Genomic DNA, 26367 nt, shown 5'->3' on the forward strand with positions numbered 1-26367 from the left:
CTTATATCCAATGCATGCTGTGAAGGCAAGACTTTTGCGTGCATTTTAATTTTGTGAATGCCGGCACTTGCGAAATTCATGAAATTCAAAATGTACGTGAACATTCCTCATTTTACAGGATATAATCAATTGTAACTCTTCGCAAGACAGGGTCCAGAGCCATTGTCACAGGAGTAAATGTTGTGTCACCAGACTCAACACCTGACATGCATTTATAATATGATGCACAAGTTAAGTCTGAACATGGACATCTACAAATCATTGTCTTCGGTTCGACCAAGGAGGTATGAGAGTTCTCTCATACCTCCTTGGTTCGACAAGTTTCATAATCAACAATATTCATGCACATGTTGTATCTTTGAATCCATGGCTGAGATAGGGGCGAGGCATGCTTTTTGTTTGCTTGTTTGTTTCAGAGAAGGCTTTCGTTACCTCTGACTTTACTCTGACAAACTGAATTGGAAATTCTTCTTGATAACAAGACACATTATCGCCTGAAGAGGATAGCAACAGCCATTTTTTCTCTCCTTTGGTGATTGATTGCTACATTATCTTCAGGATCTATCTATATACCCTGGGTACAGAGGGGGCAGATTCTTGAATAGATTGATGAATTACATTTTTGACATGAAAGCTGGTGTAAAGACAATCAATTTGTAAACTCTTTTATGTTGGATCTAATTTCACTTTGGAAAAAAAAAAGTGTTTTGCAAGCAAAATTCATAAACTTCGATGATTTCAAAGAGATGAAACACTAATTCCACTTTAAATTCAGTTTTTGCATTATGAAAGGAAAAGAATTACTACACAACACATCTAGCCTTTTGCCGTTTTAAGTTGAAATTCACTGCTATGAGGTGAGATTAAAGAAAAAGTAGATCATCAATATTACTTTGGTGCCATCCAAAAATTGCCATATCCCATAATTTGACATTTTGGGTATCAGACTGATGCACACAAACTCATTAATACAAAGGATCAATTCTCCTTTTTTTTTTTTTCAATCTCGGCTTTACATGCAGCCACTACATTGAAAAGCATGTTCTGGTTTAGAGCATTGTGTGTACAACATTGAAAAACTGGAAAGCTCTATACATGGGTGAAAAAAATTCCTGTACATACTACAGTACCATGACTGTGTCATGTACACACAATTGACCAGTTACTCAGTTTCAGGTCTAGAAAAAGAGGTTTATTAGCTCACCTCATGAGCCGAAGGCTCAAGTGAGCTATTGCGATAGCTCTTCGTCCGGCGTCCGGCGTGCGTCGTCCGTAAACTTTTTACATTTTCATCTTCTCCTTGAGAACCCCTTGACCGATTTTCACCAAACTTGGCAGGTAGCATCCCTAGGGGATAGGATCTCATTTGTGGGCACCATACGCCACCTGGGGGACCCCAGGGGGTCTAAATTTGGACCGAAATCGTCAATTTTCATCTTTTTCTTGAAAACCCTATCACAAATTTCACCACACTTGGCAGGTAGCATCCCTAGGGGGATAGAATCTCAATTCCATCAAATGGGCACCATGCCCAACTTGGGGGCCCCCAGGGGTCCTACCTCCCCCCCCCCCCCCCCCTCCTGTAAGGAACCATTACAGATTTTCTCTAGAACCAGAAATGATTGAGCTAAGTTAATACAATGAGTCAGTATATTGATAACCGTTGTTTCAAGTTTGTTCATGGGAGAATCAGGGGTGCCCTCCCCCCACCCCCTTGGGACCCAAGGAAGCAGGATGGGATGGAGGGGGGGGGGGGTCCAAATGCGGGCCTAAATTTTCATCTTCTTGCTGAAAACAACATAATGGATTTTCACCGCACTTGTCAAGTAGCATTTCCATGGGGATAAGATCTCAAAGTGTTTGAATGGACACCATGCTTTCCTTGGGGGCCCTAGGGGTCCAAACCTCCTAAATTAATGAATATTAAATAATATTTTTCTCTAGTTCTAATCAAAAGTGATAGGGATTTAAGTCTTTTTTTTTTTCCCCAAGCTGCATAATCCAACATTCTATAAAGTTGTGTACTTGGCAGGTATTTTTACCGGTGTGATGGAATATGTAAATGAACACCATGCCCCCAGCTCTCAAAGCTATCCCAACCATAAGTTTCCAATGTTCTCAGGTAAGAGTCTGCAAGAATGCATGGAAGTGAACTTGCGATACTAAGGTGAGCGCATGACCCCCGGGTCTCTTGTCTATTTTGGATTGGCAAGAGTTATCTTTCTGTTGGTCAATGCATGTAACATGTTTTTCTCACTCAGAAGTTACAGAGAAAACTAGAAAAACACTCAGAGAGCACAGGCCTCTGCCAAGCACCTCATTTCAACCCACATACATAATATATGCTGAAATGGCTCTATTTCCCAAATGAAAAACTAAACAGTCCTTTCTGGCATCTCTACCTTTGCTTCGTGCAGTGCCTCGAGTGTCCACTCCGTACACGTATGTGCGCTTCAAATGCACGCAGCTTGAATTCCCTCGTTTGTTGGCCCCATATCCTAGTGTTAAAAGAATCCTTCACAAAATTTGGATTCTAAATATTTCCGATCCAGATGGCGATCCAGATCACAACCGTAATTCAATCATCAATTCCCTGTGTCATTATCAACTTTTGCTGAACGTGCCATCCAAGTCCATTCACAACTCTTTTGAGTTATTTTGCAGACAAATATTTAAACAAACAGACCGATACTGGCAGCAACATAGCCTCCTTTGTGGAGATAACTAAAAGTCTCAAGATGAATTGATTTTGTGGTCCATCGTTCACACTGCACTGTACAGGGTTAAGGCACAAGAATATTTTTCTTCCTTTTTTGGTTGTTTACTACAGCTACAGCTGAGGTACACACATCCTCCTATAAGACCCATGTAATGGACATGAAATGGAACCAGTCCACTTCACAGAGCAAATGAACCAAACTGAAATAGCTAGACTTTTTAACATGTCACATCAATAGCATAGGAGAATATATGCCAAACATTATGACTATTTACAAATAAGACATTAATGGGAAACTGAAATGAAGTATTACTGTTTTTTTTTCCCCTTGGTGAACATATCCCCAGTGACCACAACCCACCCCCCCCCCAAAAAAAAAAACAATAATAATTTAGCTTAGAGTTGGTCCTCTCTGATACTTCGCAGTATTAGAAACATATGACTTGAAAAAAAGAAGAAGAAAAGAATGACACCTCTATCATATTAGGAATTTGTAGCCTTTGATAAAGTGGCCTGTTGAGAATATTTACATAAAGTCGCATACCACACAAGCTTTGTTTTGAGCACAGGTCATAAGTGTACTCGTAGGTCTACAGCCAGCTGCTTTTGCACGTCAAAGCCGTACACAGCCATTATCAACATACATGTACAACCAAAGCAGAATATTTAGTTAGTATAATATTTAGCGAACACAGTCACTGGGAATAATCACAGCATGCAGACATAAGTATATTTGTTACCAAGTTGTAATTACCACATATTTATTCACTCTGTATTAAAGGCCATGATTCTTTCAGGGTACAATACATGTAAACAAAGACAAGAAAAAGCCGTCTGTCCGGAGGAGTCTTTTATTTTTTTTGATGTTATCGCTCTCCTCAAGAGACATAGGAGGGGATCCGTGAAGCAAGACGCAGTCTCCGCGGAACATATCCCCGACGGCCAGACACAGACCGATCTTCTCGGTCAAATATGCATCATACAATTTGTTGAGTGAATGCCTTCCAGAAAAACTGGGCAGAAGTGCAGACACGGCATTTAATTTGATTTCTGGCTGAAAAGCCTAATGTGGCAGACAGTCAACCTTGCATATTGTCTTTGTGGCCAATCGGAATCCCCCTTTTTTTTTATTCAAAATTTTTACCAATCAACTGATATTATAAAAATGAATTACTCATGAGAACATTAATTCCTGGAAAACAAATGCAGGGTACAAGAACTCTAAGGTGAGAGGTCGCTACTCTTTCTCCCGCAAAGGGAAATTCTTATTTTTTCATTCAGTCACTACGGTGCACCATTGCGCATTCCTCCACTATCAAAGTTGTCTTGCAAATGTGAAATACATAATATGTGAATAGTGTATCGGTATTACACAGTTCGTCTTGGTAACAAAAGATGAAGCCAATTTGAACTCCAATTTAACTCGCACACGGAGAGTCAAGCATCTTCTGCATTTAGAAAATAGGCAGATTTTTTTTTCTTTTTTAGGCTTTTCTTAGGCATGTTGTTCACTTAGTCGCCACATCACCATTCTGATATGACTAACCAATGCAAGGTTGACAGTTAAAAGTTAAACACACATACAAAACAAACAAGAGATAGAAACAAAAATGTCCTTTTCCTCTCATATTTTGAAAGTGAGCTCCACAAGCAGTTTGAAAACATCCAAAACATATGTACATGATATGTACAGTATGCAAAGCTGAGCATATATATATAAAGCTTTTCATTCGGTTTTCACCTCTTTTCACCTCTAGTTTGGGCATGAACAGGCTGTACAATGTCTTGGGGACAACAGATGCTTAATGCCACAGATAGCTCTACCAGATCAGACAGCAATCCAGATGCTGTCGGGCAGTGGAGATCCTTAGTGAATATTTGAGCAAGAACATTAAACATAAACAAACAATCACAGATATAACCTACAGCAAGTTGATTCTCTTTTTCAGTCACAAAATATGATGTCATGTAAATATAGTCACAAAACATCTTGTGTCCACAAACAACACGACCACTGCTATGTTGGCATGGTCACATGTATTCATCTGACCAAAATGGCCGCTCAGAATTTCCAACATGATGCAAAATCAGATGAAAACCAGCAACCAACTTGCCCGGGCTATGTACCATACACACTACATGATTTTATGGCATACCAATGCAAAGAATTTCTGGGCATATATTTGTCCAATTTTGCTCAAATATTCACTGTTTTTTAGTTTAGTTTAGTTTTTTTTTTACGTTGCCCTCACACAGTCACCTCCCCTCTTCAACGTCACTCAGGTGCCCGCTCGCTACGGACATGCTCACAACAGCCCTAGGAGGGAAATCACAAACACGTCAAGCACAAGATAGTGAAACTGAACACGCATCGACAGACCACCTGCAAAACAGCAGTGCGTCCATATGGGGCACCATACATTTTCTGCTATAGAGGAGGGTCTGTGCTGAGAAGAGCACAATCTCGACTGGCTCGAAGCTCGTCATGCTCCTCAAAAGTCATTCATGACACTGTTGGGTGCCTACGCCGCTACTGTCCCATGTACCAGGTATGTGTTTATAACCACAAGGCAGTGTTTGGGTGACCGTCAGTGAACACCGCGATCTTGATTTAGGACCAGCAGGTGCTTTCGATTTCACCAACCTGCTTCACTGGTCCATAACCCCATCAACACCACAGCTTCACAAATACCATTGACGCCCTAGGCAATGTAGCTGTTCGCATAAACACAAGAGTTAACTTATATGAGCCACAAGCATTCTTTTCTACAGCAAAGAATTGGACCAATATTCTACCTTATACAGAGAGTCTCTTGATAGCACTTTACTCTGCAGTTCACTCTTTGTGGCTTGCAAATTAATTCACAGCCTTTGGAAACACATCTAGAGTCTACAGAGATATCAGGATCTGTCAGGGAAGGAGTTAAATATCTACCTTAGATGAACCCGGTGCTTTGCATAAGACCACAAGTTTTACCACATTCACATAAACTTTACATACATGATATTTTTCTCATGGGTTCCTGGCATCTTCTCAGAAAAAAATATAGAAATAAAAAAAAATGTGTATTTACTCCAAGAATTTTTAGGCCATTAAACTTGGCCATTCCTTCTTATTGCACAAAGTTTATACACCTCCAAATCCTAGGTACACAATGTATCTTATTTATATGGCAGCTCTCCTTGCAAAACAAAACAATTGTCCTTTTTTTTCAAGGCCTCAACTGCACTTATTCATTTTATATATATTATTTTTTTCATTTTTTTTTTTTGTCCTCCTCAGCCACTGGCAGTGATCTTCAATGAGCACTGCACATCAACACCACTATTACAGGCTGTGGTTAGTAATGCAAACTAGGACATTGAGAAGGTTTTTGTGGGGGGTGTTTTTTTCTGAATGAAAGCAGGAAAATCAGTTTGAATGGATCATTCACACTTATTGGATCCTGCATGGGGTCTTTTTGACATGGCCAAGAAGCTAAGTATACATTTTGTAACAGCACAGCAATTTGAAAAGAATATGTCCCAAATGACAAGCATACAATTAAATTCCCCTGTCTCACAGGATCTGCAAGTGCCCAAAGTCATGACCTGCTCTTACAAAGAATATCTTTTAATTACTTGCAGGTTGTGGCTGGTATTCTAATGCAAATCGACAGGCAACATCTTCAATTTGAATTCACTAAAAGCTCCATAAGTAACAACACTTTTCACCTTCAACATAAAACAGGTCAGTGAAAAAATGTTTCCTTCTATGATGAAGGAAAATGCATCAGTATCAATCTAACATGTCAATGCAAATTTTCTTTAATCCTTTTGTGTATCCTGCATTACTGCCAGAATTTACATCCTTTTACTTCTTTCCACCGTGACACAGTGTATGAAGAAATATGACTTTTATCTACAAATACATACAGATTCATGAGAGCAGACTGGCAAAGTGCATTGTGCACTGAAACATAAGGAACTGAACAAAAAATTAACATGACACTCCACAGAAATTTCACATCGAGTGGGCAGATAGCAACGTTGCTTTGCAAACATACAGAGATTCTTGAAAACTTTGGAAATGGAACAGTGACACTGAATACATAACAACTTTTTCACTGTTACAGTGTCAATGAATAATTTAGTGTGGGGCATTATTGAGGAGCTTATGGTATGAATATTTATATGGGATTTAAACATCTCTGTAACCAGAAAAAATAAACACAAGAAACAAAACAAAAACCAATCGATTACCTTTGGATGCTCATCCACCAATCTAAAACCTTGTGTGATCTTTGTTCCATAACTCTGAATTTACCATTTCTACCGATGGTGAAAGCTAAAATGCATTATGGTGATTGGCCTGTAAAGTCATGCTGCAGATTTCTGGAGTTCTTCTCTTCAAAAAGAAAAAAAGAAAAAAAGAAAAACAAACAAACAAACAAACAAACAAAAAATCATCAGTGTAAAGAAGTTTGATACAATTGAGACATACTCAAAGATAAATCAGTTTGCTGGAACTTTAACTGGCATGATCTGTTATGATTGTTGGATACCTGGAATAACTGCATAACTACTGTACATAATCTACACACATAAAATTAGTGGGATGTAATGTATTTGACTGAACATCATACTATAAAATTTGTCTTCGTAGAATCCATTCCATGTTATGCACAATCCAGGATACAATATTCCTTGAATTTGCAAAGAGAAATTTTGACGGATGTACTCAAAATAGGATGTCCTCACGACAATATAAGTGGAATGATAACATTACTATACATAGCCATAATGATGGGGGAAATAACAAACGTTGGGGGGGGGGGGGGTGAACCAAATGCACAAGGAAATTCTGCAAGTAGTATCAAAGAACATCAGGGAGAAACGACCCACAAAATATAATCTCGGTGAACTTGGTCATAGCATTCTATACATCTGTAATTTTGCTCAAATACTAGAGTATCCAAAACTCTTTTCCTTTAATTACCCTGCCTTTAAATGCTCTGATTGAGATCCACTTCTTTCAGAAGACAAATTCTTCCTGAACTTTTACTGGCTTCTAAATAGCTTGTGAGACGAAGAAACATCAAAAACATTAAACAGAAAGCACACAAGATGAAATACCTTATCAACATCAACACAGACATAGCATGATTTGTCTCTTCAAGAACAATCAGGTGTTAAATTGTATGTGTGGCATATACAATATACACCTGTAGCCCTAAATAAGAAAGCTAACCAAACATCTCCGCAATGCTGTAATCACAAACTTAAGGGCACGCTGTATTTTGATGCGTTATCTCTCCAGCCGTATTCAAACTGAGGTTCCATAATCCTCTCCTAACCTCCTTTACACAATTTGCTTTCGCAAAGCACAAAGTTGCAATATTTTCTGAAAGCATAAACAGAGACTCACACACATACACAATACATTTTCCAATTCTTTAAGACAAGAGTTACAAGCTTGACATGAAAGTGAACACAAAGACAACCAAGACGAGATGCTGCCATCATGCTCTGGGCATTCCTTCCTGGTTTAACCACAGACACATCTTCCAACCCTGTCGTGAGTGTTACACCACTGTGGGTTTAGTTCAAGGACAGGGGACAGCTATCAAACCGAAAATGCTGTTCAGCAGAGCACAGAACGTCAGTCAATGACGACCCCCAACAGGCATGGGGCCTACCCATTCCAGAAAGGCATACTAGTACACTCTCCACGCTCCAAGTCATGCCCAGATACCGGGACACAATGACCATCATGGAGTCCATATCAGACTTGTCATCCTCAACTCATCCTCTACTCATTCCAGAAAGGCATACACTCTGCGCTCCAAGTCCTGCCCAGATACTGGGACACCTTGCACATCATGGAGTCGATATCGTACTGGTCGTCCTCAAAGAGCACCTCCTCCCGGATGAAAAACTCCGTCAGGCGCTTGCCGCAGAGTCGGGCCACCTCCACAACGCAGGAGCAGGAGACCTCGCACTCGCCAAGGCCGAGGGAGTGCAGGCTGTTGCAGTGCTGCGCGATGCTGACGATGGGTTCGTCCAGGGGCTGGTTGCCGTTGGCGCACACCACCAGCTCTTCCAGCTTGGGGCAGTTGGTGCCCATGCGAATGAGAATGTCCCTGGAGACGGAGCGGCCGAAGAAGGCATGGGTGACGGGCGTCTCGTAGTTGAAGAACGGCTTGTAGTCCTTGTCGTGCAGGACGAAGAAGCACATGGCCAGGATGGTGCCCGGCGAGTGCTTAGTGAGGGCGTCCCAGCTCTCCTTCTTAATGACGTGGTGCTCCATGGACGTCTCGCTGTCCTCACAGACCACGTTGACGCAGAGCTGCTTCAGCTTGACGTGCTCCTCCCGGGAGAGGGCTAGGAGGAGGTTGTCGCTCAGGTGCATATAGTTGATGTTCAGCTCATGAAGCTGTCTGCACGTGTCGGCGACATGGAGCATACCTTGGGGACACAATGACAAATTGACTCTTGTCAACGTATTCGTATCCTATCACAAGAACGTGTGCGCCAAGGGCATAGTGTGCAGCATACGCATCAGGCACGTTATCGTACAGTAGATTACCTAAATTGCACTGTCCTCTGTAGCTAATCAAAGAGCACTAGTATTGAAATACAAAGTTTTATCAGCTGACATCACGATAAAAAAAGTTCACAGACCCATTTTATAAACCAAATAATGCACACGTTTCAGTTTGTGACATTGGCGGCGATGCAGTGCAGTCTCTTGAATTCAAAATGTTGTGCAACATGCACTCAGCTGCACTCGACTGCACCTTGTGCATGGTACAACTGCCCATTGTAAATATCCTTGTGTGCAATGCATCTCCACAAACACATTCTCACTTGTGCATTACCTGTACAATACATGTGTACCTCTCTCTTGAGAGTCCAAGCCATACTACAATACCCATAATGAACTTTTCAAACTTTTCTATGTATCAAAGCTTTGCTGAAAAGTGCAAAGGGATTATAAAAGTTTTGCACTAGGCCAATTTCAGTGAACTTCTCTCATTTAAAATCATGTATGAGACTTGATTTATCGTAGAAGTATTCTCATGTTAGAACTTTTGAGACACATAAATAAAAGGGCAAAATTTGCCATAACGTCTACATCACACAACTTTCTTTGATGCACTGTAGGATTTTCTACAATCTTCCACTGTGGATCTTTCCCATAATTCCCATAAAAGCACTGTGTGAATTATGTTTAGAGTTTGTTAAAGAAACTTTACGGTACTGAATTGTCCGCATTATTCTTTTGCAGACATTTTGGGAATGCATTATTTGTGAAAGGGGTAAGATTCACATCTGATAAGTACCAAGCCAGTGACTGCTGTAAAAGTGGACATTTTCGCGGTGTTGAAATTTTCGTACATTTCGCACAACCCTAAACTAGAACGAAAATAAAAGCACATAAATATTTTTGTCCATTATATATAGTCCAGTAGGTGATGATCTGGATTCCGCGGAATTAAAAACACGCGAAACTCTTCGTACCCAGCCGAGCGCAAAAAATATTCACGTTTACAGTAGTTGGTAATGGCAACATCTGGTGCAAGAAATCGTCAAAAGCTCACCCTGTGAGGACACTTGGGAACAGCTGTCTATTTTCAGAAGCATGAGGGAGTCCTTGTTGGACACGGCCACCTCCTCTAACCAGGGGTCATCTATTGGGGTCTCATCCAGGGCCAGTGAGGAGAGGCTGGGCGAGTTGACCAGGACCACGGTCAGCGGCGTGAGGAGCTTGACCGGGTTGACCAGGTGGAAACTCGGCCTGGCTGTCAGCATGAGCTCCAGGGTCTTGAGCGAACAGTTGACGAGCTGGGAGAGGATGTCGCAGGCTGCCTCGGCCGACTCCTGCAGTGTAGAGAGAGAAGATTCAGCTAGTTTACCAAACAGGGCTAAAAGGTATCAGAAAAATTGGACATCTGTTCAAAGGTTATGAATTTTTTAAAGTTTCAGTTCCGCCATTGCTGGACAAAAAGAATACTTACCGTTTGTTATGTCACAGTAGGAAAATGATATGAAGAAAATGCAAAGAGAATTTTACAAACTTTAGTCTTTCATGATAAGTACACAATCCTTCCCTTTATTACTGATATATGTGGAGGACAATATTATTCCCCACGCCTTCCAAATGAGGTAAGTCAAGCACTATTTCATTATGCTAAAAAGATGAAAACATGTAGATTCTCTTTTTACAAAATATGTACCCTGTATGTATAATATACAGGGCTCAACATTTGCGGCAGCCCAATGCCACTAAAAATTGGTGTCGAGCAACAAAATTCATCTTTTAGTGGCCCAATCAGGCAACAAAGATTCAAAATAGACTGTTCCTTTTGGTTTTATTTCGGGCCACTATTCAGGCCACCCAAATCGTTCCTTTTACTTTTATTTCAGCCACTATTAAGGCCATCCAAATTTTAAATTTAAAATTTTTAGGGGACCAAACGGGCCACCAGACAGAAAAAGTAGCGTCAAGCTCTGTAATACTTAACTTTCTTTATAATCAATATGCTTTCTAAAAATATGATGCTTTCAAGTTCCCATTTAAAACTAAGAATGAGAGTTAAAGCATGTCACTTCAATGGCAGTGGGTAGTGTGGGATAGGAGAGGTTGGGTGAATGACATAATTATCCAGTCAAACAACCAATAATTCCTAGAAAAATATCAAACAATTTTCATGTTTATATAACACTCTGTCTTGGGGCAACAAGAAATTTTTTGGTAACCTTTACCCCCCCCCCCCCCTTTGCAGAAAAAGAATAAAATAAAAGAATGATTATTTCAGATCGCATACTCATCAATCATATCATTCTCAGTGTAGAACTTGAAGGATATTAAGTAAGACTATGGGTAAAACATAGGATAACACTGACACAAACAAGAAAAAAAAAAGGTGTTATGTCACAAAAATATGGAGGCTTTACATAACTTAGAACCTTTAAAGACCCTACTACCCACACATTTCCTGTTTTATATTTCACACACGTCTGTCCTGTCCTTCAAATTGAGCATCTTAGGAGGCACAAAGGGAAAGTGCATCTTGGGCATTCAAAGCATGTATTTACGAAAGGGGCTCGGAATCTATACAAAACCTTGCACCTCACAATTGGACAGTAAACATCCATAAGTAGAAATAAGCTGATGTCCTGTCACATGGCCGCAGCTGGGTAAAGTTTGGAAGAACATTGAGCAAAGTCTCGCATTGGACAATTTCCATGAGGCGACACTCACTCCCTCCCCATGAAGGGATTCAAAGGTGGTGAAGTGCTGATGATTTCATGGAGCATAAGAAGTACTCACTCGTCAAATGGAACAGGCTAAAATTCAAGTTAGGTTCACATGATGTCTGTAATTCTTGAAGTTTTAAACTTCGATGATGAGCCTGTGGTTTTGAACTATCATGCACGTCCACACGACACAAGACACCATCACCACATATGCAAACTTGTACATGTGACGAGAATGGAATGATGAGAAATGCTTTCATTGCAATGTGGCATTTTGGTAATTATCGATTAGTTTGGGCAGGTTTGTGCGTTTGAGCAAAATATTATGCGAACTCGGCATGCCATTGACTGAGTCAGGCGTGCGAAAGTGGCACATAATGAGTTAAGATTAGGAACGCAGAGAGGTGAAGTTTCTCAACTGGCTGGGAGTGAGAAACTGCAATGCAGAGAGATGGTACCGACGGGGTGGTGGGGGAGGGGAGGGGGAGAGGTTAGAGGTAAGGAGTGGATGTCCCCACCTCCTCGTATTGAGCTTTTTTTATATTGGAATTAGAAATTGTGCAATGTGGCACACACTTATGATTTTGATAGCATAATTCTCTTCGATTCATTATGAAAGATGATACTGAGAGAAATTATTTTGAGCATTTTTCTCAAAAAAATTTTGGTCAAGGGGTGAATGTGTCTTGATTGTGCAACTTAGTTTAAGAGACTTTTTGGATCATTCAAATCTATAGAGGAAGATAGTAAATAGCTGTAAAATACAACTATATACAAGGTATTCTCCAGCCATCAAAAAGAATAGGGAAAGTATACTCAATTCAGCATACACGGGCTTCCCATCCAATAGTATACAAATAGTGAATAGTCAAGAGTGCGATGGTACAAGATTTCGCACGAGGTGAAAGATAGAGGTGCTCTATTCAACGAGGTGAAGCAAGTGCAAAATCTTGTTCCATTGCACGAGTAAAGACCATGCACTATTTATTTTATACAAAACCACGGAACTTCAACAGGTTTAGTCCACACAGATTCTTGAATTTAGCACAGAAATGGCAACCATTTTCTGTGAAAAACGAATGAGTAGTCGCACAGTCGCAGTCACCGTGTACGTACATACGCGAAATGAAGTTGTTTACAAAAATGAGTGACAAAAGTACACACTAACAAGCGCATTTGTAATTCTCGCTATCGCCAATGACGTAAAGGGTACCCGCATGTTGATTTAAGCGTCATTTACGGTGCATTATGGGATAGTTCGGGAGCCAAGTCACTTCCAATCGTACGCGCGTGATACGCGAATGCTCTTTACATACATATAGCTCACAGCTATACAGCCGGCCGACTGTATTCTTGCATGTACTTACCTGTTTCCTTGACTTGAATTTTAGCATCTATATGATTTGAAATTTCTCAATTCTAGAGAAATTGTTGTTAATACGACTATGGGTCGTTACTGCGAAAGCTGCCATGTGTTGGTGGCATGACAATAAATATGAACAAATCTACAGAAATATTCCTGGCATGCGAGATGTGACGTTGGTGAAGTTTCCGGGTGACTCCACAGTACGTGCGACTTGCTTGGAAGATACTGCTTCAGAGACAGGATAAGTTCGAGATCATGGTTGCCGTTCGTACCCGATTGTGTTCGCTGCACTTTGACAGAGAACAGATGAAAAAGATGGACATTCCATGATGATATCAAGGTGGGTGAATATCTTCCAGTATTATTTTTGCACAATGTATGCAGAGATGACTGATGTGTAAGTCGATCACAATGATCAAGCAGTATACCGGTATGTCTAGCTTGTATGCGTGCATGCTATCTGTATAAGGCCTAGGGCAATGCGGGGGCTATAGCTACAGTATGTATCACAGGCCTGGCTGGCTCAGGTACTGGCGCCTATCCGTCATGGCCAGCGCGGCGCTAGGTAGGTACACATACGCGCACACTAGCGCTGTGCAAAATATGCCCCACGCCGGAAGTGCCCAAGTCCCGGAAGTGCACTAAATCTTGACGAAAAAGCCACATCTGGGTACTCTTTTTGTCATTGGCGATAGCGAGAATTGTTGAGTGTGTGTGGCAAATGTTTGTTCATTGTGACATCAGAGCCATGCGATGGAACAAAAACTTCGAGTCAATCATGAGTTTAACACGGGAGTCAATGGAAATGGATGACGTCAGCCATGCGATATCCATTTTCGCTCAAACAAAATTGCATGGCTGGCAGCCAGAGCGTGCGATGGAACTTTCCACTAAATGTCACATGATGGGCAATCGACCAATCGGATAGCTACAATCTAAATAGGTGTTGTATAATCATTACCGATTCACCCACTATGTTTGTTTGTTTGTTTGTTTTATCTGGGAGGTTGAGAGAAAATGATTGCTGGGAGGGACTGGGGGAGTGGGGAGTGCTTAGTAAGCACAGATTACCAGCAAGATCCTACATGCGGCCATGAAATGGCCCCTCTGTTTACACTGGTCCCTGAGCTGAGAAGGAAATGGTGTGGGAATGATTCCCTTGGAATACACCATCAAAACAGGGCATTTTCAAATAAGCCAGTTCATCGTGAGCTCACATGCACATTGATAGAAATGACCTTTCCTTTTCTCAGCTGGTTATGCATTTCACTCCTTTTAAAAGTGACATTATATGTTTACTGTATTACAGAAGCTTACCCGAAGTAACAATATATGAAATTCATGTTCCAACAAAGAATGACCTTGCGTAGATCGGGTGACCAGAATGGTTTGTCAAGTTGATTGGGATATATCCATTTCTTATTGTTTGACACTGCATGCTTTAACAAACTTTTTCTTTTAATCTTGCCAAAATACCAGGCCTGCTGTCACAGTGTCACTTGGATGTGCTGGCAAGCACCGTTTTGTAAGGATAACATGAATCAATGCATCACAAATGCATGTCTCAGTGAATCTAAAAATCATCATGCCTCTGAACATTACACATCACTTTTTTTCTACCCATGCGCAAAGTAAAACTACGAACTGGCTTTTAAAACACCCCAGGAGCGCTCCTGAACTACTCTGAACTGTATGAACTGACAGTTAGGCCCTGGAGTGCTCTAAAGCCATGCCCCTTTTGAGGCTCCTAAAGTGCCCTAACTAAACTCTGCACAATGTATCTGTCTTCTCGCTGGCCTTCCATCTGCAACCTTGAACAGACTTCAAGCAGTACAGAATGCAGCAGCACGCTTGCTCACTGGGCTGAGGAAGTATGATCACATCACCCCTGTCCTAGCTGAGCTGCATTGGCTTCCCATCAAGAACAGAATTGACATTCAATTGCTAACTGTCTCGGAGGAGTCTGCGCCTTTGAATGTTTCTATAACAGATATATGGCGTCATACAAATGCTGTGGATCATCATCATCATCATCTGCGGTCATCAACATTTGGAGCACTCCAGAAGTGGAATGTGGTGCACACTAAGCATACAATTTGTATGTTATAATCCCTCCCCACCCCCCGCAACTTTGCATGTGGTCTCATCAAGCTGTAATTCTCTGTATGAATAGACAAAAGAGGAAAAATTGATGCTCTTCAAATATGAAAAATATGAAACAAGTACATGTGCAAAATAATGACATGGATACCTTCCCAAGTGTTAGCTGACGACCATTCTGGTCACCTGGTCTGCACACATCCATCCTTTGTTTTGGACATGATTGATGGATTTGACACATTGCTACCTCAGGCAAGCTTGTGCATTACATCGCTTTAAAAACTGAGCAAAGTGCCTGACCAACAGAGAGAATACAGAAAGGTCATTTTTATCGATGTAAACATGAGCTAATTCCAAACTGGCTTATTAGCGTAGGCTGGGAGTGCCTCAAGGTAGCCCATTACCAGTCATGTCTCAGCTGCTCCCCTCATTCTAAGGAGGCCAGCCAGGGAGAGAGCTCAGTGTGAATGCCAAGACATAGAATAAGCACAAATAAATATTAGAGAGCAGGTCACCTTCATCTCTCAATATTCAGAAACGAACTATTGTGTAAATGAAGAGACTACAGGCCTATTGACACATAAGAATTTTTTTTTTGGGGGGGGGGTGGGATTGATGAGAGGCAAACTCAAGTAAACTTATCCTGTTCACATACAGCAAAAAAAAAAAGGAAGACAAAAAAAAAAAGGGGGGAGACAAAAAAACCAATCAAGAGGGTCTCGCGCTCACCAGATTATCGCAAGTTACCTTTCCGCGCATTCTTGCTTTGAGTGATGGGGGCATAGCATCTATTTGCATATTCCATCACACTGGTAAAATTACCTGCAAAGTACACTTTACTTACAAAGTTTGACTAAGCAGTTTGAAAAAAATATATGATCAAAGCTCTATCACTTCTGATTCAAGAGAAGAACACTTTTTAATATATTCCTTAATTTGGGAGGCTTGGGCCTCTGGGGCCGTCAACAGGAGCATGGTGCCCATTCGAACAAATTTGAGACCCTATCCTCCTAGGAATGCCACCTGCCAAGTGTGGTGAAAATCCATCATGTTGTTTTCCAGAACAATATAAGGATGTACAATTTAGGACAGCATTTTGAGATCCCTCCCCCAAGCTCACAGAAGGGGGCACCCCTGGATCTGCCATGAACAAACTTGAAACTATAGTCATCAATGTCCTGACTCATAATAATAACATAGCTTTATCACTACTGGTTCTAGAGAACAACATAATTTGTAAATATTCCTTAATTTTTATTCATTTATTTATTTATCTATTCTATTATTATCTTTTATTTTTTATTTTATTTTTATCTTTATTTTTATCTTTTATTTTTTATTTATTTATTTATTTATTTTTATTTTTATTTATTTATTTATTTATTTATTTATTTTTTTTTGGGGGGGGCGGGGTGGGCCCTATGGTTCTACAGAAGAAGATTTTTAAAGGTTCCTTAATTAAGGGGGGTTGCCCCCTCCCAAGGGTCCCCAAGTGGGGCATGGTGCCCATTTGAACAAACTCACATCCTATCCCCCTAGGGATGCTACCTGCCAAGTTTGGTGAAATTTGGTCAAGGCATTTTTGAGGAGATGAAAATGTCACAAGTTTGGCGGACACCGGACACCGGACACCGGACACCGGACACCGGACACCAGACGAAGACTGATCGCAACAGTTTACTTGAGCCTGTGGCTCAGGTGAGCTAAAAACCATCTCTATCAGCATTATGTTCTAGTATGTGCATGAACAGGCCTTTCAGAAAGGGTACTGGCAGGAAGCTAACCTGATGGCTGTCCACTTTGATGGTCACAAACTTGAGGTGCTTGGCGTGCTGCTGGACTACCTGCTTGACCAGCTTCGGCGGGGTGGACTTGGTGTAGGACGTGGACTCCTGGGTGAACTCAAACTCGAACTTGTGCCAGAGGTCGGGCAGCTGGTAGACGTCGTACCAGTGCTTGCAGACCCCCGAGGCCTGGGCACGGTCCAGGAGCGACAGGTTCTTGTAGATCTTGATCATCAGGACTTCTGGGATGGTACTCCACGACAGACCAACTGCAATTCAGTGGAGGAAAATGTATACAGTCAATACCTCAACACTTCAACCCATTACATGTAGCTCCAAAATTCTAGTACGTACATTCATAGTTTGCATTTAAATGTGACTTTCAGCTCAAGGAAATAGACACTAGAATCCAGAGGTGGAAAACGTACAGTCAACATCTCTGTACTTCTACTCATTAGCTCTTCAGGGTAGTATTTTGAAATCCTTCCTAGGAAGAAATTTCTTCCTAAGTCAGGATTTTTTCCTGAGTGGTATTCTGAAAATCTTCCTAAGTTTCTTCCTACACAATGTAAGTCTGTTCCTACGTTTTTTCCTAAACTTAGGAAGAAACTTAGGAAAAGGGCAGGAGTATGCAAATTTCTGACTTAGGAAGAAGTTGGTATTCTAGAATGCACTTAGGAAAGAAATTTAGGAAGATATTTAGGAAAGTTCCACCCTTGTCCTAAGTATGTTGTTAAGAATAGCAAGCTGCAGACATCGTGATAGGTGCGCTTGTCATTCACTGCACGCACATGTACTTTGAAGCGCGAAATGAACATGAGAAAGGGGACAAGCCGTGCACACGTGTATTTGACCCTACATCATGGTAATATGCGATTGTCATTGGTTGGTTCCTTATGATACGGCATTCCGTATTGGCCTAAGAAAGGATGTGGGCGGGGATAAGGATGGCCTAATTTGCATTAAGAAGTGCCTATCATAGGAAGAAATTTCAGACTACCAATTCTGTCTTTCCTGAGCACTTCCTAAGTTTCTGACTTTGGAAGAAACTTAGGAAGAAACTTAGGGAGATTTTCAGAATACCACCCTTTAGTCTACAAATTGTCAGTACATTCCTGCTTTGCTTGTACACGCAACTGTTGGCTCAAGCAAGTAAATATTTAAAAAGTTTACGCCCGACGGATGACGGACAATGCATCTAAGTGAGCTATCGCAATAGCTCACTTAGAGCGCTAAAAATCCAGTGATGGAAAATGTAGTTAATACCCTGACACTTCAACTCATTAGTCAACCTAAATTTAGTCTCTAACCTCAAGTACATCCATTCACTGCATCTAAATGCAGCTTTAATCTCAAGGAAATTATAGATATTAAAACTGGTATCTCTAAAGTTTTCTCTCTTTCCTTGGGGAACCAATATCCTACAATGTTATGGGGCTACAAGATCAACAGCAGACGAATAATTTTTGACATAAAAAGAATGAAGATTGGCAGCCATAAACATATACAAAAACAATATCCAGATTAACGCTTTACATCAACATCGAGATCATATACAAGATCAACAGCAGCTAAATAATTTTTGACATAAAAAGAATTAGATTGGCAGCACAAACATTGAAGAAGCATCTAATAGAAAGGAGAGCTCCATCTCCTTTCATATTATAGTTGGTAACAAAACATCGTTCCCGTACATGAACCTTTTTTTTCCCCATATACTCATCAATGAAATTTTCTATCCTAATGACATTACAATATGTATTTACCATTTGCAGATGAAACAAAAACAAAACCGTGAGTTAGAGATAGAAACAACCAGTGTACAAATGTTGATCAGTATGATCAATGTTAACGTACTATTGTTTATACATAATGTGAACAATAGTTTCATTAAAATTGTTTCTAGAATAAACCATTTACAGGTATGGTTTACCGAGAATAATAGTGATATCTCCCTGATACGTTCTATTGCAAAATTCTTGTAAATATGGTAAGATGTTTTGTGATACAACTGACCTACACATATAAGCAACAAATGTGGTAACTCAAACATCTTTTAAATCACTGTTCCCTATGGTAAACAGTGGCTTGAAAGGGTGTGTACAGTTCTGGTCGGGGTGAGGATTTAGCTTTTAACGTTTTGCGAGATATTCAGAAACCACACTATGAGATGTCAAAGAGCATGCAATTCTAAGGGGTATCAAAAGTTTATTTGATGAAAATCGGTTTTGAAATGGCTGAGATATCCAAAAACAAGGTGAAACAAAGAGATCCTAATAAAGTGGGGCATGTCGCCTTTTATTATTATCACTTTTGGGGATATCTCAGCCATTTGAAAACCAATTTTCATCAAATAAACGTTGAATCCTTCACAAATCACATGCTCTTTCATATTTCATAAGAGGTTTCTCATTATCTCACTTAGGAATGTTCAAAACATGAATCCCCACCACAACCACTACTGTACAGTCCCTTTAAGCTCCATTCTAACGGCCCTTACCGCAAAACGTCACGACAACGTCAGGAGAACAAAATTCCTCGCCTCAGGCAATAAAACCGCATGAGAGAGAGCGAGGGGTACCGCTTCAACAGACACACACCAAAAACCTTCTTTGGATAGGTTTCTATAAAAGGGGTGTGTCCACGGATACAACTACCCCGCCCACCCACCAGTGCCGCGTGTATCTGTAAACAAAACGTGGTTAGAATCACTGATCTCAACTGGACAGAGATAAGTGGTTACAATCCATGCACAAGATCAGCGCGCAGTGTTTCAATCATTCCCAGTCTACAATGTTGCACATTGGTGTTGAGTATGTCAAAGGAATGTTTATACCGCAGTTCTAACAGATGAGGGTTACCCAGGTAATGTCAGAGTAATGTTAGGGTAATGTCATGGTAATTACCCTTGCTGGCTAGGGTAGAATTTGGCTAAAGTTACCACAACAACATCCGAGCAACATTTTGTGGAACTATTTTAACAGAAAGGGTAAAAAAAAAGTTTGACGCACACTACCTGGATGTTGTCTCAGTAACAACGCCCTGTTAAAATGGGCCTTTATACATTAACGTTAGAAAAATATAAGTTAGCAAAATATATGCAGCATTGAGCCCTTCATGACTAGATTTTAGCTCTAAAACTTAACACTCTGATGCTATAGAGAAATCTGTGATGGAAAGAGATGAATTATACTTTGATCAGCCACTGAATGTTCACTTTCCCAGGAAGAATACCAAGCACTGGAATGTCGTGAGACAGGTGAACAGTGTACGACCTCCGTTTCATCCTCACCCATGATGAGAACAGGATTCGTCACAGCTACTACCCCAGACTCGTGGAAACTTGATGAAGGGAATCTTATGCAACAAACACGTGCTCAGATAACAGTTGCGGGACTCCGTGGTTCCTCTCTGTATTATAATTAGCCACCATTCTCGCTCACTGACGTGACTAATGATTCTATCAATGGTTACAGTCCTGAGTAGTTCTGACAAGATCACTTGTGCATTCAAAACATGGTGCCATGAATATTTCTAGAACTTGAAAAATCAATGCCAGCATAATTGCAACTCCAACACACTATTTTCCAAAAGTAAGAGAATATTAAGCAGAGGGGTGAAGGTTGATGTGTGAATTTTCTTCAATTTGTCTCCCTTTACAGATGAAATTTGTATTCGTAAGATTGCAACTGCTGAGATATGGGGAAAGAAATGAACGTTTAAGAATTTGACCTTGAGCACATGCACCTAAATCTTTCCCTAGAGAATTCCAACCTCGTAAATTGTAGAGATATGTGGAAAATAATAAGAAGTTGAACTTGACCTTTGCCCTTGAGCAAGTGCACTTAAAGTTGATAGGGACTACTCTGTTTTCTCATGATTTTGTATATAACAAATGCCACGTTTCATTTAGATACCTCAAATGAAAGTTACGTGATTCACAAAACTGATTACGGACGGAAGGACAGATGGATGGACAACCTGAAAACATTATGCTTCCGGCAACACTTTGCGGCACAAGCAAAACAAAAAAAACAAAAAAAAAACCAAATCCAAGACCAACAATTCACCAGAACGAATCCACAGGGAAATTTATCTGATTAAATGGACAGGAAATTTTAGCAAACAATGCACGGACAACTTCAGCAAATTCAAACAAATGTTGAAGGATTGTTAAAAAAAAAAGAAGTATGTTTGAATGTCTCCAAGTCATCTTCAAAGATCACAACATCCTGTACAGTATTAAAGTCTATTAAAGGCACATGTCCACAGAGAAAATGATGCTGAGTTATCCTTGTATACAACTTGTAGGCCTACATTGTATACTGCAAAAGAGAACGTGAAATTAACAGCATACCAAAAAAACATAGTTACACGTCAAAATGATAATATGGCAACTCTTCTATAAAACCCAAGCAATGTCATGTTAAAAGTATTTCTGGACACATTTCTTGATGTTTGGGCTCTGAAGTTCAAACTCTAGGTGCAAACAGCGAATCAAAATGCAGTGTAAAACTGACAATTTAACAGCAAATAGTTTAAAAGCACACTGGAACACGCTTTAGTGGAGTACTTTATTTGAAAGATCAAAATATCCCAGATTAAAAGATAGAAAACTAACATGCGGAAATGTGCGCATTACAGAAAAATATTAGGTTTTTAAGGCGGCCTAATTTTCATTTCATTTCGCTTTGCGCATAACGAAGAAACTAGAAATACATGTTTATAATATTGAATTCTTTCCTAAACTATTCTAATCGAGAATTTCATTTAAAATTTTACGGTGAAATAAAGCTTGGAATTCAACGAAAGGTGAATTGCGTTCTTCGTCTCCGAACTTTGTCTTGCAACAAGAGCGGTGCCGAGCATGACTTAAAAGCGTAGTGGAATGCCAGACATCCCATTGTAACGCCTTGAACCCAAACATGTGTCTGCATGAACTACGAAGAGTTGCCACTCCATCTCTGTAACAACTCCCTGGTGCAAAGTTGCCTTTTCATTCCTTCAAGTCCCATTTTATCTGAGCCTTTCAAACCCGAGTTACTGCGTTAACGCTTTGGTTAATCTTCTTTACCAAGAATGTTAAAACAGTCCTTGCAAAATGTTGCTCGGATGTTGTCGTGGTTACTTTGGCCAATTCTACCCTAGCCAGCAAGGGATTACTCCCGACAACCCTTATGTTAAAATGCTCTTGCATTTTATAACATTCCTTTGATACACTCAACATGCATGCGCGATCGTCTTAACAGAATGACATACCCCTCGCTGACCACATGCATGGACTGTAGCCACACCCCCTTCTCACACGAACAGGTAGGTTGTTAGGGAAACCTACGTAAGTACCTGGAGAAGGTTTTTTGTGTGTTTCTGTTAAAACAGTACCCCTTGCTCTCTCCTGCAGTTTTATTGCCCAAGGCGAGGAATTTTGTTCTCCAGACACTATTCCGACGTCAGGGTAAGGTCTGTTAAAACGGAGCTTGATTAAATTGATTAGCTTGATTAGATTGATGAGCTTGATTAAAGAAAGGAATTGCCTTCTTCCTTAAAGGGTGTGTACAGTTCTGGTCGAGGTGTAGATTTAGCTTTTAACATTTTGCGAGATATTTAGAAACCACTCTATGAGATGTAAGGGGGACTGCAGTTCTAAGGGGTATCAAAAAATTATTCGATGAAAATCGGTTTTGAAATGGCTGAGATATCCCAAAACAAAGTGAAACAAAGAGATCATAATAAAGTTGTGGCACGTCGCCTTTTATTATTAGCACTTTTTGGGATATCTCAGCCATATGAAAACCAATTTTCATCAAATAAACGTTGAATCCTTCTTAACATTACATGCTCTTTAATATTTCATAAGAGGCTTTTCATTATCTCACTTACATGTAGGAATGTTCAAAACATGAATCCCTACCGCAACCAGTACTGTACAGTCCCTTTAAATCAGAAGACCTAAATCCTTTTCGGTTTGGGTGCTGCTTTATATATCAATATCTATTTCATTTCAGTCATTAGTGAGGGTTTCAGTCTGCCTAACAATAGTTAATTATGCATCATGACTGACATAGCAATGCATCTGACTCATTGCATAAAAATTGAATCATCTTGTCTTCCACCCCGTTTACAGTGCGAGGCTCGGCCGCTGCTGAGCCCACCTTCATTTCAGTGTAAACGCGCAAAAGGCCAAATGCGAGGCCACGCATTTGGCCACGCTCTGGAGGTGGTCTCGGCCGCGCTCTGGAGGTGGTCGCGGCCAAGCCCGGCCTTTTCTCAGCGTAAACGTAAATGGGGCCAAATGCGCAGCCAATTTTAGTCTGGCTTCCAAACCCTCTGCCTGTACTATTTCGCTGTTCAGGATGTTAACCCCCTCAATGTCGAAAACTAGCATAATCTAAGGTGGTTTTGTCATGCAAAGGATTTCTTCCTTCGGCGAAGGCCTTTGCCCGAGCGGCGACTTCGTAGCCATGGAATTCATTTGGCAAAGGGTCTGAAAACCAGACAATACCAAATTGCATTTGCTTACAAGCAGAGCGCCACTACGACAAAATATTGAAAGGCTTGAATCAAAAGCGCGGCCGAGCCCGGCAGTGTAAACGGACAAAATTGCGGGCCCGGCCTCGCAATTGAGGCTGGGCTCGGCCGCGGCTCGGCCCAGCCCCGCACGGTAAACGGGGTCTTCTTATCTTGGATGCTTCCCAAATGGCCTGTCATAAAGTGTTCTAAAACCTGAATAGGTCTTTTACAATCACAGACATTTATCATCTATGTCTGTCTGGAAATGTAAAGTCATGGTCGTATTCCTCCCCCTCCCTCCCTCCCCCCCCCCCCCCAACCCAATATCCATACCAGTGCAAACAGCATTGTTCTGGAATTTGACCGTGACCTATAGCTCTGGGAAGTAGGTGTAATGTAATGAAGGTGCCAGCCACGCTCAACACATTGAACTGCACTGTCATGGTTGACACTGGCACTATGTTTGTTTCAGTGTATGTTTCTGTCCTTACTAACCCTGTAGCCCCTACAGATTCTGTACATAATGGCCTATGATTCACTGTAAGGTACAGTAATATTGCTCTCATTTCGATAACATTGAATAATCTGAAATAGCTTACTGCACATGTACTATACTGTATATTTTTGTCTGTTATAAGTTATGCTCATTTGAAAGCCTTGAGACTTTACACCCAAAAGAACAGTGTGTCACAGTAATTCTGACATACATTTGTCGACCTTTGACTTTTTTTTTAAAAATTGCATAATCATATCATTCCATATGAAAACAGAAATATGATGGTAATAAAGCATAAAACTATGATAAAACGGACGGGTAGTTGCAGACATTTTAGGGATTTATACGACAGGCCCTTTTGGGCATTTCAGTGACAAATGAGTTAAGTCATAAATTATATCTGTAATGTACAAGATACAACCCATTGGAGCTATGTCATAGAGCCCTCCTAGTCCCTGCCCTGCTCTGATAGAAGGGCATCGAAGCTATGGAATATGTTGCAGTCTTTTGATAAACAGTTACGTTCACATGAATTTCCTAAACATAAAGAGTTGCTGAAAGTTTCACTCTTCGATGATTAGCTTGTACTTTAGCCCCACGTAGACACACTCCAGAGTAAGCAATTTCAAAGATTAGTCGATGATTTAATAGAACCACATGACATCGCCAGGTTAACGCTCCATCCATAAGCTGCAGGGGGTCCCTAAGCATGGTTTATCATTGTGCTGACACGGTAATCAATTAACCTATAAGCCAAGTTGACCTCTCCATGAACCCTATTTCCCTTCTGATTCCGGGTCAACCTCAAGAGTGTGTTGTACACTCCTGTATCCTCCCACATTGTCAGATATATTATGTACATGTAGTGTATACTTATTTCTTCTGGTTCTGTGGTTTAGTCAAGTGGGATTCTCGTTTCAAAATTCAATCTATAAAATAAGGTGTTGTGTGGATGCATACTGTAGTTTAACCCACTGAAGAGGAGTCCCGAGTATACTCGGGCAGGTGTCTCTGGGAAATGCATGTTGTAGCAAAATCAAACAGTCCTCAACGGACTAAAAACCTACAAGCTACAAGTTGTAATCATCAAAGTTCAAAATTTTGATTACAAATGTTATAATGTGAACGTAACTCTGGACGCTGGGCCTTAAGCAACTCCTATATGTATGCCATACTGTATTTAGTGAGTCTAATTTCTTGTAAATTGGAACTTCCTGCTGATTTCGTGAGTGGTTAAATTTACATTCGTGGAGTATAGTACTGAACGAAGAAACGTATGCGTGCACGTCACATCTATGCCGGGATCAGAGTGAATATTTTTGTGTGTCTTAAAATTTGTGAATAGCACCTGACTCGCAAAATTCACAAAAATAAAAACTTCACAAAATTTTGCACACATACAGTATTTTTTTTGTATGCCTTGTGGTGGCAATTATTCAATATCACTGTAAAAGTTGAAATTATTGTGTTCCAGGATATTTCTTGCCACACCTAGGAAGAGACACATGCAGAAGACTACTAGTAAATATCACTAAAGTACAGTAGGTCAAACCTGTCAATAGCAGCCACCAAAGGGAGGCAAAAAGAGCACAGGCCATTATAGACAGGTGGCCACTATAGACAGGCTCTCCAACATGTCATGTGCATCTCTCACATTCAAGCAGGTGTACAGTCATGTATTATCACTGTATCCTTTTATATGTATTCACAAGTACATGTATGTGTATAGTATGCACATGTTTCATGCATTGAATAATGCCATTATTACCTCCGCCAAGGGAGGAGGTTATGTTTTCGTTACCGTTGGTTGGTTTGTTTGTTTGTTTGTTAGTTAGTTAGTTAGTTAGTTCATCCGTGTGCAAAATAACTAAAAAAGTAAAAGCGTGTAAATTAAATCTGTTCGACTGGACTTACTTCACTCAAGAGGGGAGGGGGACTCCGACACAACCATTCACCAACATACAAGTCGGTGATACGCAAAATTCCTTGACGTACAGACAATAGAGGTAGTAACATCGCCTATTCACCCTCCACCGGTGAATGCTCGCCAGCCAGCCAGAGCTGAAGAAGTGACTCGGACGAGTCACGAAACTGTTCTCTCCGTAATTTTCACAAGTAAGTCCAGTCGAACAGATTTAATTTACACGCT

The 26367-nt window shown here is 40.6% G+C and overlaps 1 protein-coding gene across 1 annotated transcript in view; it reads right to left on the reverse strand.

The window, feature by feature from the left end:
* Window positions 1-7962: 7962 nt before the first annotated feature.
* The window catches only part of LOC139713886 (F-box/LRR-repeat protein 21-like), a 60522-nt gene continuing 42117 nt past the window's right edge, over window positions 7963-26367 (reverse strand). Inside the window, exons 3-5 of the mRNA XM_071625589.1 lie at window positions 17213-17481; window positions 10303-10582; window positions 7963-9166 (exon numbers count right to left, since the gene is read on the reverse strand). Of these exons, the coding sequence (XP_071481690.1) occupies window positions 8511-9166; window positions 10303-10582; window positions 17213-17481 (1205 nt within the window). The 3' untranslated portion in view covers window positions 7963-8510. The remainder of the gene's footprint in view (window positions 9167-10302; window positions 10583-17212; window positions 17482-26367) is intronic.

The sequence above is a fragment of the Diadema antillarum genome, unplaced genomic scaffold, assembly GCF_040938485.1.
Source record: "Diadema antillarum isolate AM-2024a unplaced genomic scaffold, OU_Dant_1.0 seq00002086_RagTag, whole genome shotgun sequence".
NCBI lineage: Eukaryota > Metazoa > Echinodermata > Echinoidea > Diadematoida > Diadematidae > Diadema > Diadema antillarum.